General features: G+C 37.5%; 4 protein-coding genes across 4 annotated transcripts; 2 read left to right on the top strand and 2 right to left on the bottom strand.

Annotated features, from left to right (window-relative positions):
• Nucleotides 1-38: 38 nt before the first annotated feature.
• Nucleotides 39-1,230, top strand: Cbr-grl-1 (the record flags this gene model as incomplete). Its single annotated transcript, XM_002636866.1, has 5 exons — nt 39-164; nt 213-377; nt 427-840; nt 886-1,008; nt 1,051-1,230. 5 exons carry the CDS (start codon nt 39-41, stop codon nt 1,228-1,230), a joined length of 1,008 nt encoding a protein of 335 aa, XP_002636912.1.
• Nucleotides 1,231-1,496: 266 nt separating this feature from the next.
• Nucleotides 1,497-8,325, bottom strand: CBG09377 (the record flags this gene model as incomplete). Its single annotated transcript, XM_045237715.1, has 22 exons — nt 1,497-1,592; nt 1,640-1,811; nt 1,860-2,071; nt 2,770-2,910; nt 2,964-3,198; nt 3,246-3,425; nt 3,468-3,560; nt 3,608-3,803; nt 3,885-4,211; nt 4,264-4,432; nt 4,475-4,705; nt 4,754-4,848; nt 5,342-5,420; nt 5,468-5,554; nt 5,601-5,701; nt 5,749-5,821; nt 5,925-6,107; nt 6,167-6,352; nt 6,405-6,476; nt 6,824-6,895; nt 7,803-7,919; nt 8,194-8,325. 22 exons carry the CDS (start codon nt 8,323-8,325, stop codon nt 1,497-1,499), a joined length of 3,249 nt encoding a protein of 1,082 aa, XP_045094063.1.
• Nucleotides 8,326-9,557: 1,232 nt separating this feature from the next.
• On the bottom strand, nt 9,558-14,642 carry CBG09378 (the record flags this gene model as incomplete). Its single annotated transcript, XM_002636868.1, has 18 exons — nt 9,558-9,690; nt 9,962-10,125; nt 10,174-10,341; nt 10,445-10,793; nt 10,843-10,961; nt 11,017-11,199; nt 11,245-11,462; nt 11,512-11,704; nt 11,752-11,960; nt 12,004-12,150; nt 12,197-12,410; nt 12,460-12,621; nt 12,670-12,857; nt 12,903-12,988; nt 13,033-13,180; nt 13,227-13,428; nt 14,080-14,183; nt 14,546-14,642. The coding sequence occupies 18 exons, from the start codon at nt 14,640-14,642 to the stop codon at nt 9,558-9,560; spliced, it is 3,084 nt and encodes a 1,027-aa protein (XP_002636914.1).
• Nucleotides 14,643-14,776: 134 nt separating this feature from the next.
• Nucleotides 14,777-16,834, top strand: Cbr-hpo-15 (the record flags this gene model as incomplete). Its single annotated transcript, XM_002636869.1, has 6 exons — nt 14,777-14,836; nt 14,885-15,053; nt 15,101-15,257; nt 15,538-15,775; nt 15,822-16,606; nt 16,651-16,834. 6 exons carry the CDS (start codon nt 14,777-14,779, stop codon nt 16,832-16,834), a joined length of 1,593 nt encoding a protein of 530 aa, XP_002636915.1.
• Nucleotides 16,835-16,849: the final 15 nt, after the last annotated feature.

Below are 16,849 nucleotides of genomic sequence, written 5' to 3'. Positions count from 1 at the left end.
AAAGTCATTTGCCAAAAGAAGTTTCGATTAGAATCGAAATGTTAGCTCCGATACTTTTGCTTTTGTACTTTTCTGTGAATCCGTCAGATGCCAATTGTGGCGGATACTTGTGTGGATCAGCTTCATATTATCAACAGCAACCACAACAGATCCCAAGATATCAGGTAATTCAGTTTGCAATTCCCATTTCCGGATATTGAATAATCTTCTAGCCATCATACACGCCAGTTCAACATCCATCCCAGCAACAAGTTCTACAGTACTATTACCCCGCTAATACTTATCAAATTGCTCCACAACCAATGCCCCAAAAAGTGACTCCACCTGTAATCTCGCCTTCTCTTGATAAGGAAACACCAGTTTCTACGGGTAAAATGGTAATAATCCGTTACAATGATACAATCCTGAATAAATATAAAATCCCAGAATTATGATGAATTCGAGAAAGAACTCGAAAAACTGAAACCAGCATCAGCAGTGACGTCTGAAGACAAAGTGGATAACAAACTGGATTTGGCACTTCTGAATGCTTCTATTCCAACACAATCGATCACATACATTCGGGAATTCCCAGCAGGATACTCTCCAGAAGCTTTCATGACTCGTCCACTTCCGTACCGCCCTGTTCCATTTGTACCTGTCCAACTTCCAGCAGCCTGTCAACAGTACTTCATGCCTCGTCCGATGCCAATGCAACCACAAGTTGTCCAACTGCCATCCGCTTATGTAACCGCTCCTCCGATTTCCGTCCGCCAACAACCCGTGTCCATTCTTCCGCCTCCAATTAACGATTGCTGCGGAAAGTGTGGAGCGCCGTGTAAATTTAGGTCGAAAAAGAATGTAAGAATAGCTTGTACCGGGGATAAATATATTCCGAATCTTCAGGTAATCGCTTTGGCGTCAAAGATATTCACAGCTGAATACGTTCCACGAAGAGATGCAGACAATGAGGATGAGCCAAAAGATCCAAAATGCAGTAGCGAGAAATTGAAGGATCTTATGAACAAGGTAAATGTGTTCAAGAGTTCAAATAACACCATTTATTTCCAGTACATCACAAGGACCGTGGCTTTATCCAAACGACTAATCCAAAAGAATGCGGAAAGTGAACTGGGAGGATATTTCTCCGTTTTCTGTTCGATTGACGATTTCAGTTATGTTGCTCGAAGTGAAATGTTCTGCCAACTCCAAAAGAATGATATCACTTGTTACGCCTTCAAACACAAATAGATCCTTTATATGTTATTTTTCCTCAATATTTAGGCCTCGATCTTTTTTCGCTTGCCGCTCACTTTAATAAAGTTCAAACAGAATTTTTTCAGCAGAAACTAACGAGTTTATTAAAGTGAACAGAACACGATATTCACATAGATTCTTACAAGATACAACAATTGAAAACCCTCAAGTAGCGACCGGCACACGTAAAGTTAAAGTATGTAGGTTTAAAGTAAAACAACACAAAATCTCTGAGTATCAAATTAAGCAAAACGACATTCTTAATGCTCGATTTCTAGGTTTTTCACTGACAATTCGTCCATTATGATTTTGGATGGTTTGATTATTTCGTCTGGAATGATCACGACTTCTGGTTTCTGAAAATATCCAAAAGTTTAAATCATTGATAAGAATTTTAACTCACCACTTTTTCATCACCATATTGTACATTGTAATAGTCTTTGGCAGCATCTAATTTTAGATAACTGTAATCCTCTGTAATATCTTCTAATTGTGTTGCTAACTGCATTCGGATGTCGGAAAACTCGATTCTCTCTTCTGGATCTGCACTCCAGCATTGTATCATCACATCGTAGCTGAAATAAACAATCAGAAATTCAGAAGGGATGGGATTCTAAACTTACAAATTCTCCGGACAATTATCCGGTTTCTCTATTCTTCCACCACTTTCCAAATGAGGAAGAACGTCTTCTGGAGGCATTCCTGGATATGGTGAGCCACCCAAAGTGATAACTTCAAAAAGAAGGATTCCAAATGACCAAACATCACTTTTTATTGAGAATTCGTAATGCCGAATTGCTTCCGGAGACATCCATTTCAATGGAAGTTTACCTCCCTGAAATATTATTATCACGAAAAAGTTCAAATTTCAAATTTCAGCCAATTTTTCTAGGTTTCTGAAAGGAATATAACAAGTTCCCAACTGATAAATTGTTTATCACATTGTAAGAAATGCTTTGTAAGTTGACCACGTTTCGATATCTTGCATAGGAGCCAAGAAAAATCAGCCCAAGCTTGGGGCAAAGGGGCGGTGCTTCATCTAGCAGGTTTTACGATATACATACGGGAAATTCTCTTCTATTTTCATTATATAAATTTGTAGAGATATAAAAGTTTGTTTTCTAGCTGGCTTTCAACCAAAAATTTAGATTATCAAAAGGCAATTGTCCGTTTTCCGATAGTCCGTCGATGACCCGCCGGCGGCCCGTCAGTTCTCCGAGCAGCAGTAATTCAACAGGTTTTTTGTTGTTTTAAAAAAGTTCGTAACTACTAAAGTTTATCCAAAAAGAAATTAATTTAAAACCTATTTTGTTAGCCAGAAAACTTGAAAATGATAATGTATTGCCAAAAAAATTTGTAATACATATGCATACCGATCATTTTAGGGGTTAAAGAAAATTTTGGACTATGGACCATTCTTTCCATAAAGGACATTCTTTGCAAGTGGATCAGTTCACTGCTTCAAAAAACTGTTTTTTTGCCGATAGAGCCATTCATTCTCTTACAAAAGTGTGATTCATATTTTGCCCTCACCTTGCTCTTATATTGTGACTGATCTGCATAAATGTAGCGACACAATCCAAAATCTCCAATTTTACACGCAGTTCCCTCATGAACCAATACATTTCTGGCGGCGACGTCACGATGAACGAAACCTTTTTGTGACAAATATTCCTGAAAAGAGTCAATTGACCGTAACATATGTTTACGACCACTAAGAAACTAACCAATCCGTAACTGATTTGAACTGCGAACTGGAGTAATTGTTTCAATGTCACAATCATATTCGTGTCATAATTGTCATTTTCGGGAGGATCGTGGTAGTTGATTCCAAGATCATCCAATTTCATCATGTATTTACATCTCTCACGAAGGAATTGAAGTAAATCTCCGTTGTCACAATACTCGACAACGAGACACAGAGGCTCGGATTCTGTTACACATGCCAACATATTCACTAGCCTTAAATTACAAAAATTCATGAAGTAACAACAATTTGTGTCTATTACCTTTCATGGTATCCTAGTGTTTTCATCAATGCAATTTCTCTCAAAAATTCATGTTTTGACATTTCGTCTGCATACTCGGGTAGCATTTTCACAGCCACTTGACAGTTCTCAGCTCTCATTAAATTAATACCGAGTGGAGAGTTGGCATCTTTGTGAGCTAATGACTTCCAATTAGTTTTCCTGAAAACTTAATCGTTTTATAAAGACATTTTGCACTGCAACCCACCGAGATAAACAGCTCCAAACGCTCCGGAGCCTAGTTTTTTATCATTGTGAATTATCAAGTTTCTGCGCTCGATTTCCCAAATGTCGTTTCTGAAAAAAGTCATTATTTTAAATGTTTTTCCAATTTGAAGACATACTTATTGGCAGCGAAAATTGGGAAATCCGTGTACGGGTTTCCATGATAGTTGCTCTTTCCCATTTGTCCCATTTTGAACTTGAGCTTCTTGTCAGACTTCCATCGGAAATAATACCAAATTCCAGGGATAGCCAATCCAATAATAGCGAGAGATCCCAGCACGATTCCGATAATCATTCCTGTTTGATTGGGTGAAGCTGGAAATTTAATTTTACTTGGGGTCCTTCATTTAGATTGGGAGCCCAAAATATTATGAAAATCGTGCAAATTATACCAACGTGGGAGACGAGTAGATGTAGTCGTAGCTGGTGTGGTTGTTGTGAAGTTTTCAAAATCATCAGGTGTTAGTTCAGTAGTAAAATTAGTGAAAAGAATTGTAGAATTGTCCAATTGATATTCTTCAATATCTGTTCCATTCGTTCCATTTGTTCCAAATGATTCACTCCCAGTTTCGTTCCTTTCAACAAATTCTGTGGTGTTATTAAAATCATAATCAAGATGTCTTTGTGATCGTGAGATTACACTGTCCTTATTTGTGTTAGTGTGTGAAAACCCATCCGGTTGAATTAGTAATTGATAAGGAACAAGTGAGAAAGAATAGTGAGCTGGAAGTGGTGCAGATAAAAACACAAAAAAGTGAAACTACAAAAAACTTACAATGTTCAACTAGCATTATCTTTGCTGCTCTTGGTCTTACTGACTTCGAATCTATTGTCAAATCAGGAAGAGTTAGATTTCGAAGATCTTTCACTGCACAAATAGTGATACCATACAATGTTTTAGGATGGATTCCTTGCAATACAATTGATCGGTTCACATTTTCAGCCTAAAATTCATATTTTTTCTGTGAACTAGATTTCGGTCTAACCAGACAAGATCCTGATCTATCAAAGCTCTTGCAACTAGTCTCTGTTCCAAGAACGTTCGTTATGTTAACACCCAAAAAAGCTTCTTCCTCTTTGGTATTGAATTCCATAGCTGCTCCATAGATTCCGATATAATAAAGAGTTGGTAGTTCATTAGTTCTAGTGACTGGTTTGAATGTAACATTTACAGTTAAATTCGAAGCTGGGTCGTTCAGATTTTCACGATCTCTAGCCTTTAAAATAAAGAAAACATTGACCAAAAATACAAATTAAAAACTTACAACAACAGAAAACGCAACATTGTCCACCATTCCACAAATCGGCGACGGGTAGCTGGGAACTTTGAAGCATGGAGCGTTTTTCACAATGTCGCAGTCTGAAAAAATAAGCAGAGTTATCATTAGAACAATGATGGTAGAATTGTTATTGTTTTGCTCTTTTTCACTATTGGCTACCGTAAAACCTCTAATAGAACGACACCCGGAACGNCCACTTTGANCCTATATATCTCACTTCTTTTGAAAGGTATCAAAAAGTGGTTAACTAGTAAAATGTTTATCAGGATATCAGCAACATTTTACTAGTTAGCCACTTTTTGATATCTTTTGCAGAAAATGAGATATATAGGCTCAAAGTCGACGATCCGGGTGTCGTTCTATTAGAGGTTTTACGGTATTTTCAATTTCAGAATCAACTTCAAGAAAAGACTCAAAATGACTGGACGGTTCAGAAAAAATTAATGGCAGGGGGTAACGGCAGAATACCGGTACGGTTATATCGTAAAAACCAAAACAAGCAAAATGCAGAAACGAGAAAATGATTAAATTGAGATTTCATAAATGTGAGCCGACACGCTAAGAATTACTTACCAACTTGAATTGTTTGTAATGCAGAAGATGGCGGAGATGGCATTTCTGTCATTGTGTTGCACTTTTTACTGGTCACACTCTGAACTTTTGATGTATCGAAAAATATCTTATAGATCTTATTGATACCTGAAGATAATAAACATAACGACACTTTCTCTCCATCATATCGGACCCAATTGATGTTGAAATAGTACTGTTTTCCACATGGACCATCTTTAAAAATAACTTATTTTAAGATGAAAAATTGTCGTCGGCCTACAAAATCTGGAACTGGGATTCCTTGACTTAAATCAGGGTCAACACAAGATATCAGGTGGAACAAAGGCATCACATCCAGGTCGTCTTGTCCAAGGAACCAGGCTGAATTCATTTATATTCGAAAATTGGGTTCCAGTCAGTTCACTTACGATCAGTTTTATAGCGGAATTCTACATGAACTGTAGCGTTGGCTGTGTAAAAATCGCTGACAAGTGTGGTGTTCTGAAAAAAAACTATTTTCAGATTTTATATTTTTCAAGTCCGTTCTCTGTTTATTTTTTTTAATCTACTGAAATTTGGTTTTCACCAATTCCCTCTGACTCACAAAGTATTCCATTTCCAGCAAGTCAAGTTTTGGATTAGCTGTTGGTTTTGGGCTGGAGATCTTCAATTCTTTACTCTCGTTCCCAATGCCATCTTCTGAAAACGCAGCAACTGTAACTTCGAGCTCGGAGCATGGATCGATGTTTGTCAAAGTGCTCAGATCGACGCTCTGCTTCTCCGTAATCTGATAGAGAAATTAAATGTACAATTCTTCTGCCAAACTAAAATCGTAGTGTGTCTCACCACAAAATCGTCATTGGTAAACTTTTTGCTGCTCATAGTTCTATACCCGACGTAGTACATGACAGCACCTGGTACATCATTCCATTGTAGGCCACGGACACCTTTCAGAGTCAAATTCGATGGAGCTGGAAGCGTTTTTTCCGGTACTAATTCCCCGTTACAAGTGCTCCAACAAGTGTTGTCTATCTGGAATTAGTCTCTGAATGAAAATACGAAAACTCTCGTTTTTGAAACTTACACATAAGTTATCATTATTGAACTTCTGACATTGTGGCTTACAAGTTTCCAGAGATTGCTGAGCACTGGCATTCTGAAAGGAAAATCAATTTTTTTTTGAGCAAAGTTTGTATAGAATTCTGACGTATTACTGTTTTTGTTCATAAAAGTCTAAACTATGACCAATGTCAACAGTAAGGAGCCAAAACAATACTACTGTAACCTTTGTTGAAAGGTAAATGATCACTTCCGAAAAAACAGCCTGAATTCGTAAACAATTCGTCATTGAAAAAAAGTGTTTCAACTCAAAAAAAACTTTTCGAACATTAAAAAAGTATATATGAATAGGTTACCTTTTCAACAAAGGCGACACATTGTGCAACACATCGCAAGAAGCATCCTTCGGCTTTTGACACCAATTGCTGGTTCGAAACACAAAACAGTCCGGATATAAATATAATTAATCGAAGTTTCATTTGATTTGCATAGGTAACCGTTTTGAAAGTAATTACACTGAAAGAGTGAGGATTTTAGAATTAAGAAAAAGCGGAAGTACAGGAATTTTGAAACGGTTAATTGAGTAAGGCTCTTGAAATATAACTAATTGAAGAACCATAAAGTGTTCACACAAGAAGAAATTAAACCAGAATCCATATTACCGTATTTTCTCTAACAAAGCACACCTGCACCGTCAACTATGAGCGCAATTATCTTGATACGTGTGAAATATATCTAAAGTTTGTCAATTGATAAAATATTTATCATAATAGTGCCAATATTTTACCAGTTGACAAATTTTTGATATGTTTTACAGGAATGGAGATTATTGATCTCAAAGATGATGTGTTGGGTTATGTAATCAGAGTTTATACACAAAGAAATAAGACCAGAATCTTGTTCATGTCTGTTTCAAAATTTCATGGGTGTAGTACAGAAGTGGGAAACATCTTAACTGTATACTTAACTATTTTTAAATGCCGTGAACAATCTAACAGAGTGCCACCCAAACCGTCAGCTTTGTGATCATATAGAGAGGTCCTGTAAAAGGTATTGAAAAGTTGTCAACTGACAAAATATTTTTGATGTTATGATACAAATTCTGAAAGTAGACTACTTTTTGATATAATTTACAGGAAGTGGCATAAAGTTGATAGTTTGGGTGGCCTTCTATAAGATTGATTACGGTACTTTTCCTTGTAGTAAGTCTAAATGAACAGGAGGATTACAAGGCAGGTGACAACGGTTAACTTTGATCTTTCTTCACTATAATCTAACTTCAAAAAAAGGGAGAAAAATCATATATGCAAAATCTGATAAAATGCGTACATAACCCGAAACGGGTTGGCGGGTTGAGATGAAAAAGGACACAGTATTTTGCGCGGAATTCGCCCAGTTTATCTTGATCGAAATGGAATAAAACATGAAACAGATTTAGATACCATGAAAACAGAGAAATAGAATGGATTTGTAAGAGAGCGAAAGATACAGATAGAAACAGATTGGATAGAAAGGAAAGTAGTGGACACATGTACTTGAACTTGAAAGTTTGCTAACTGATGTTGAAATCGACTTTTCTCTAATTAGAAAGAAGGAACTTTGAAAGTTAAAAACAATTGGCTGATTTCAGTAGAACAAAGAACAAATTCTGTTAGAAGATATGTACTTTAAAGAATGCCTCAAGATGGTTACTGTGGAAACAGATGTCTCTACTTTCTTTTAAATGCTCTACATAAAAAATCAAATATTGAAGATTCAAAGGAAATCATATCGATGAAGCTTAAAACCAACTAAATCAAACTTTCTGATGAGACTAAAAACTCAAATGTTCTGGTAGGAAGACCAAAAAGAATGAAGCAAACATTCTCGAAAGTCAGACAAAAGGTTAACATTTTTGCTTGATGATTTACTGATTTAACAGAATGATGGTCTCCATGAGTCATCATGGAAACAAGATCTGACGTCAAAAGAAGAGGGAACTGGTTCAGCTAGAGAGGTTGTATATTGATGTCACGAGTGATTGAGAAAGAAGCTGGTTCCCGGTCTTTGCTCCGAGAAGAGGAAAAATGAAAACAAGGTACAGTAATCTACTTGATGAGGAAGACACATCCAGTATCATGAAGTGATCGAATTCGATCGATCGACCTAAATGAAAGTGACAGTGCCTCTCTATACCACTAATCATAAATGAAAGCCTAGGCGGGAGAGTGGAAAGAACAGTAAATAAAAATGAAGAATCGATTTGTGCGCAATGGCAAAAAAAAGAGCGGAGCGCGAGAAAGAACCCGAGAGAAACGAAGCGTCAGCGCCTCCGTGGGTAAGAAACATCGAACCGGTCGGTCACATCGCAATGCGCATGTTCTCGAATCACAATGTATTGTGTTTGGAAAAGAGAGAGCGACGACAGACCCCAAAGTAACGGGCTGGACGCAGGACCCAATAACTTTCTTTTGTGAATTTTTATTAGCGTCTATATGTGTACTTTTTCAATGATAATGTGCCTTTTTTGTGCTTGAGAACTTGTTCAATCTCAGAATCTAACGTGGATTACTGTAGTTCAGATTCCATAGTTAGAATGTAGAGATTGAGAAGACAAGGTGTAAAGTACCCAGAGCAACGTTGAGCAGACAAGCAATACACATCCAATGTACTAACTGTTTACTAGCTTTTATAATAACTAAAGTCACGTACAGGCGAGACTGTGGCTGTGGATTGGTGGAAGATGACATTTTTTTAATCCTGTTTTTCTGTTTTGATACAATCTTGAAGTCATGTTTCATTCAACTAAATCTAGGTTACTGTAGTTGCCAAAACTTGGGCCAAAGCTTTGGCCACTGTAATAACCTACACGAAAGATGAAATACTGGAGTTCTCCTTTGTTTTCAGTTTTGAGGATTACCATAGCTTCCTAGAACGGAAACCGTTTTTATGTTGGAAATAAGTAATCTTCTTATTATTCTTCTATAAAAAACGGATATTTGGAAGCGAAAAGCATGTAGGCGTGGCCAAAACTACCGTAACCTAAAAATGTTCAGTAATTTTTTTTTCTCGATTGCTATTGCTTTTCGACAATTTTTGTGCTGAAAACCTGCAGTTGGAAAATAGCATTTTTTAACTTAAAAAATTACCGGAAAACGGCCAAAAATCGAAAAAAAGAAAGTAAACTAATTTTTGCTAATTACTGTAGTTCAGCCGTGGCTCTTCTACAGCTCCGGTTTTGCATATAGTGGTGTTGTTTCCAATTTTGGGGTTTACTGTAGTTATCTAGAACTGATAGTGAGATCGTTAAGAGGATCCTCATTCTATGTCGACTGAAAAATGTTAAAATTATGAAACATTGTATTCAAAATTGTCTGGAAAAGAATGGGGCAACACAATTTATTCAACATTCAATAATTCAAAAAATACAATAGAAACGAGAAAAAAAACAAACAACTGGCACACAACAATGAAAAATTCTAGTTTGTCGCTAGTAACCGGAATTGGACAGACGCATGGTGTCTACTTGGTGATTACCATTTCCCTGCAATGATAATCATAATAACAGCATCATTTATCATCAACGCTCTCTTACTCTCTTACCAATTGTTTTTCACATCAGCGGCCATCATTCGTAACAACCTTTTCCTGTGACCTAGGATTTTGTTGATTGACGTGACCACAAGTGGCACTTCAGAATGCAACAACTTCGGTGGCTGTCGACGCGCCAGAATGTTCAAACCATTCAACGCATCCTCCAAGTTAGACTGAACAAAAAATCAAATTAGAAAAAAAAATGAAATGAATGGAACTACCATATTAGATTCTCCATTCTTGACAATCGCGCATAAATATTTTACAACTGTACGCAAATCATCCATCTGAAGGGGTTCCGAAATATTCAGGAACATTGGAATGGTACGAGTGACATGACTAGGAATCACACCTTCGATACTGATTGTTTGAATCACCACAGGAAGCAACTGAAACAAGTTTAGTGTTTTTTTCTCAGGCACGGAAAATGAGAAATTCATTTTGAACACCAATAATTGAAAAATGTTTCAATAAAGAGGTTGAACAACGAACCATTGCATACTGTTTCTTCAATTGTTCCGAATCCAATGGGACGGCGAACTGCAAAAGATGTGGAAGCATTTCGACGAGTCTATGCTTTTTCTTTCCTGATTCTTCAAACTTTTTCTTAAAAATCGGCACAATTTGGCAGAAAATCCGTTGTCTCCAAAGTGGACTTCCTGTTTCATATCGACACTTTTCTGGATTACAATCTGAGCTCTCGAAATCCAAAAAGTACTCGAAAGATGAGCTCGCATTCACAGTATCATCTGACGCAATCTTGTCCAGAAGCCCTTCATAAAGGTTCAAACAAAATGGAGCATTTCTCAGAAGTTTCGCTTTCACTTCAGCTAGATGATACCTGAAAATTACTTTTATTTGGATTCCAAAACTGAAACAAAATAACTTACTTTTCAGGAATGTTCATCTTGTCATCGAGATTAAATCTGTTGACACATGCAAAAAATAGCTGTCTAGTGGATCTTTCGGGCAAACTGAATTCGGAAACTTTTTGAAGATCTTGAATACTCTGTAAATACATCGAAAAGTTTAAGAGCTTGACTATAGAGACATTTTTAGATTACCTTATTTTGTAGGTAAGATAGGATGTATTTCTTATCAAACAGTAAGAGTTGAGATTCTACTTCTGCCAAAATCGAATATTGTGACGCAATTTTATTCATAAACTTTTGGTGTTCTTCTTCTGGGAGCAATAGAGAAGCAGTTTGCAAAACCATTGCTACTCTTTCGGGATCATCGCAATCCACCTAAATCAGTTATAAATGGAGGTTAATTTTCTGGATTTAAAAAACCTTGGAATAAACGCTCTCGAATGTTTCAAAGTAATCCATAAATAGTTGCTCATTGTCAGTGCATGCTCTCATCAGTTCCACATAACAATCCATTGATCCCTCTGCTGTGGAATTGTTCATTCTATTTTTCAGTTCCGCTATTACATGATTTCTCAGCAAACTCCATGCATCTTGAGATGAACTCATTGCACAAAGAATTGGAAGAACTTTTTCCGAATCTAAAAATTGTTATCTTATTTTTGGGAAAATGTATTTCATTGTACTAACTCCATGTACTGATCGCGTTGTCGTTTAGAACTATCTGAACTTGATCGAAATATCTTGATGTATAATTCCGTATCAGTTTTAGAAGGCTTCGAAGCTGGACATCTGTGTTAATTGGCGTTCTAAGGGCAAGAGCAATGTAGCTTCGACACTGAGACACCAGATCATCCGATGCACACTCAAGCTGCACGTAAGTCTGCAAATGGCTCCAATAATAAACGGAACATTAGGAAAAAAACTCACTGATGCACACTCATAGATAGATGTTAAAGCTTCTTGAGGCTTATATTCCCTTGCTCTCGAACACGATTCGATTATGCTCTGCTCGAAAACTTTCAGTGTGTCAATAGACAGACCCTTGTTAGCAGAAGCTAAATGAATCCAGTTAATGAGATATTCTAGTCCTTCCTGTACAATATCTGCCTTGTTACCGGCAGCGTTGACGCTATCTCCTGAAAATTATTTATTCCGGGAGTCAAAATGAATAAAGAGTACCGTGAATCAAATTGAGAATCCAGGCGATAACCTGATTGAGAATTTGTTTCGCATGGTTCGAGGGCAACGAATGGAAAGCACTTCTTAAAAGATGTAATGCCTTTTTACAGAGACCCATTTCAGCTTGAAGTACAAAAGGCTCAGAATCTGCAAGTTTAAAAATAAAATCAGACAAGTTGAAGGATAAACCCACTTTCAATAATGTTACTAACAACTGCCTCGATAGCTCGTTGATTATTTTCTGATGATCGTACACACATTCTGACTAATGCTTCGAATGACTCAGCCACATAAGGCAGCATTTCTCCTTTATTTTTCGGATTCAGTCCAACTTTCCGTACTCCGTCGATCAGAGGTTCCAGAAGTGACAGATTTTTCTGTGCTGGAAACCTATCACATGCGATTATCTAAAATTGTCTATCGATATTTTTTGTTATGAGCAGATCTTTGAAATACCAGAAGATTCAGGACGTCTCTGTATTCTTCATCGGAACAATCATCGTCGTTCAGTTTCTCATCAATGAACAAAAAACAGAAAGGAGCGAAAGAAGGAGATGAGACCAGACAAGAAGCACACGATGCAGCAAGATATTCTCTTGTGATTGTGTCTCCTTTTTGCTGAAATAACGTTTCGTTAATTTCTTCTGACAATAAATCTTTTCTTGCCGGTTTAAACTCGACTGGGAAATAGCAAGCAATCGTCTCAAACATGTCTTCTGTGAATGGACCCAACGCTATGTTGCTGGAAACTTCAAGGAACGCCGAGAACATGTGCACTAAACATCTTGGATCTCGTTCTCCGGATACACTTTTCATAAATGTAGCCAGGAAGTCGGAACCCAAAGCTTTTAGGTCTGAAAATAATACATAAGACCTACTTTCAATTGAAAAACACTTACAAGAAATTTTATTTTTCAACAACCAGATCAGAATATCGTACTGTAGTTGACGTTCTTTTTGAGACCAACTTTGCATATTTCCTTCTCTATAAAACAATATAAAATTTTATGAATCCCACCATTCTCCTACTTGAACAAAATTCGAATAAGTGAAACTTCCAAATTATCCGGAAGATTCTTTGACTTCAACACCAAATGATGAACTCCACGAATTACAGCGCCTCCAGTTAAGGCTGAGGACTCGATAGAATTGAGAAAGTAGTTCAAGAGGAGAGATACTGGAAATAAACTGTTTGAGTTTCGAATTTTCGATTCGGATCAGACCTTCTTCTTTCTGTAGGAAATCATATGGAAACTTGCTTATCACTTCAATGATTCCTTCAATAGTTTGCTCTCGTTTTTCTGGGAAATCGGACAGCATTCCATTTCTTTTGGCTTCCATGAAATTAGAAAGTGACATAGATCTCTCTTCTACAAGAAGACGATACCAATCCTGGAATGATTTATCATCCTCGATACCGTTCATCTGAAAATTATTAAAATGTCATATTGGAAATTCGTATATCTACGGATTGTTCGCAAGAAGGAAGTTTGGATCATTGTTTAATGATTTCGAGGGATTGTTTTGGTGACTCTTCTACAACATCTAACAAGACATGATACTAAATACAGTGTTGATTGATTTTCAAGCACAAAACATATTTCTGATAAAAGAATGCCGATGCAGCAGTCACTGCAATATTTTTTGAATAAACTGACGCAGTCAAACCGAAAACTGAACGAAATCTAGTTTTGGGTTGATTATTGAAATCAAGCACAGAATTTTTATTTGTATTATTGTTGTGCGAAAAATTGGAGCGAGAGAGTATTTTTTGCAGTCTGAATGCGGTAGGCACCTCGAAGCGACAAGCCTAAACAGCGCATAGTCGGTGGAGACGCAGAGAAATATTTCGATTAACTGTCTGCGTCTCAACTCCAATTTTTTCGGACAACAATAATATTTACAAACAAAACAACCGTAACCAAAATTGTAATATTTTCATGTTACAGTAGTTTTGGCTCTGGCTTCCGACCCCGGTCACGAGATTTTCTCTTCTACCGAGAAGTATAGGGAACGACCCACATCTCAAAATCATGAAAAAAATCCCCAAATTCATAACCTTTCCAACCTAGATACTTTATCAATAACGACTCTTTTGACCTTCGGACATGGCGCGTGTCGACGACAAGCGCACCACATTTCCCGGGAAAAACTGTGATAACCCAAATGGTGGCGGCTGTCTGTAAATAGAATTTGTGCATGAAATGAATCTGATTATTTCTGATGGGAAAGCAACTCTTTGCAAAATGCATCCAGATTATTTAGTTTTTCTTCTGCGATACTTTCGACAGGATACGGGATAACTTTTGGATTTTCGATTTTACATTGTGAATCCTATCCATCAATGGTTCCCGAAAGCCACAAACGAAGAATTGATAGACGGACGTCCTGCGTTTTGTAGTCATGAACTCAATATTTCGTTTTTGTAAAAACCAAACCGTTCTTATCGACCTAATCCAATTCTCTTATTCGTTATCTTTCCAGCTTTTTGTTTCACTTTTTTCCTTCACAAAATGCTTGCAATCACTGATGTCACTCAAACCTTGTGAGAACATCAACGGAGGCGGGCACACTTTCCCATTGATAAACCGCCGCATTGGCTTCTTCTCATTCGCATTTGCATCTCTTTTGCTTTTCATTTCTTTATGTGAATCACAACATTTTTTTCTTTCAGACACTTGTGGTGGTGCTATCAACCTAAAAGCACCATTCAATTATAAAAAACTGGCTGATCTTTTGGCTTTCCGCTGCTTGAATCGTTCCACTGACTGTAATGTCTGTAAGCGTTCGAATCGTGTTAATTGTAATCATTGGATGTGGAATAACGGTTCAGGTGAGGAGAAAATAATAGTGAACTTGACAAACTGGTGAAACATTTCAGAAGGAATCAGAAAAGGGGGAACCATCAATAAAACCTTCTATAGCCATTGTCGGCGCCGGTATTTCTGGACTATCAACCGCGCGTCGACTGATTGAACTTGGAATCGATGACTTTGATATCTACGAGGGTCTCGACCGGATCGGTGGCCGAATTCACGCTATCCCTTATAGTGAGTTTCCAATTTTTCGAAAGTCATTTTGAATACTTGATTTTCAGAGGATGGTTTCCTGCAAATGGGAGCTCAATTTATAAATGGAGCCGAGAACCCTTTGTACAAGATTGCCAACCGTCTTGGATTGATTGCTGATGTGGTATCTGACACTGCTCATGTCGACAATGCACACTTTGCTTTTGGAAACCAAAATGTTCGAGAGTGAGTTGGCACAAACAATTGTGGCTACAATAGGTCTTTTGGCAACTCGATCAAATGATTGTTTGTTTGTTCTGTAGTAGGTGTGAAAGCCTCGTGGCATGCTTTCGCATCAGCTGATACTGTGAGCTGCTAGTTTGATAGATCAGATGATCAAAAATAATCGTTTCAGAAAAAAAAACTTATTTTCGAAGTGTCAATTAGGAATTTAGCTTATTAGATGATATCGGGCAGGATCAGACAAGCACACGGCTCTGTGATAAGGACCACTGATTTTTTTCAGAGAAGACATCAAGACATTCTTAGACTTCACTTCGAAGCTAGATCCCAAATACAGAAGCATTGCAAAACATGACGAGAAAACCGCAAGGCGCTACACTTTCAAAGAGATCTTCACCCTGGATTATATGCACTTCTTGAAAACACAGAACTTTACTGAAACACAAAAGAATGTTTTTGACTCTTTGGCTCGGTCTTTCCGATCTTATTGGGAGTTCGAATGGGCTGCTGATTGGAGCACGGTAGGTTGATTATTTTTACTTTTTTCGCTGCAATCTGAGTTTTCAGCTTAGCGTGCATGTTCTAAAAGAGTGGAATGATTATGGACCAGAATGTGAATCTTTTGCTACCAATAGAGTTGGATTCAAAGGTATTCTGGATGACATTGCTGCACCTATCCCCAGAAACGCATTCAACTTCAACAGCCGTGTTGAGAACATCAATCTCAACTCGAACACAGGGAAAATTCAGTTGACAGTAAATGACCATCTTGTGCCAACAGAATACGATTACGTCATTGTCACCTCTTCCCTTGGCGTCCTCAAGAAATATCATCATATGATGTTCACCCCACCACTTCCTCGACAAAAAATCGAAGCAATTGAGAAGATCGGATTCGGAGGATCATGCAAAGTATTCTTCGAATGGGATCAACCGTTTTGGTCCAACAACACTTACTCGATTGCACCACTTCCAGTCAGAGGAATGATCAGTGAAAAATTAGATGCATTCGAGGAAGAAACAACTATTCTTCAAGTGGTCGATTGGGCTCCAAACGTGTTGAGTGCGTGGTATGCCGGAAGAGGACATCAATTGGTGGATAATATGTCAGAGGAAGAGTTAAAGCAGAGAATGACTAGACTGATGAGAGAAATGTACAATGATAATGGGATTCCACCCCCAAGCAAGATTATTAGAACTCAACTGACAAAGAACGAGTTGCTGCTTGGATCCTATTCCTACATGACTCAAGTTCAAGCTCTATCTCACATTTCTCATTCTCAACTGGCAATTCCAGTGAAACTCGAAGGAAGACCAAAGATTCTGTTCGCCGGAGAAGCTACTCATCACAGGTAACACTGATTAGAAATTTCTTTCAACTGCTATCTCTTTTCAGACTGTTTCAAACAACCATCGGAGGTTACCTAAGCGGTCGCAGAGAAGCTGACCGAGCTGTCAATGATTGGTTTGGAACTCGATATGGTTTTAATCAAACCAACAAGATGGAAATGGAGGACGTCTCATTGATAAACGAAAAAAGAAACGTCCCATATATTTCACAACCGATAACTTCTATCTAATTCGATAATTTGAGA

The sequence above is a fragment of the Caenorhabditis briggsae genome, assembly GCF_000004555.2.
Source record: "Caenorhabditis briggsae complete genome, chrV, whole genome shotgun sequence".
Classification (NCBI taxonomy): domain Eukaryota; kingdom Metazoa; phylum Nematoda; class Chromadorea; order Rhabditida; family Rhabditidae; genus Caenorhabditis; species Caenorhabditis briggsae.
The sequence above is the reverse complement of the archived record's forward strand: the minus strand, read 5'-3'. Positions and strand labels throughout refer to the sequence as shown.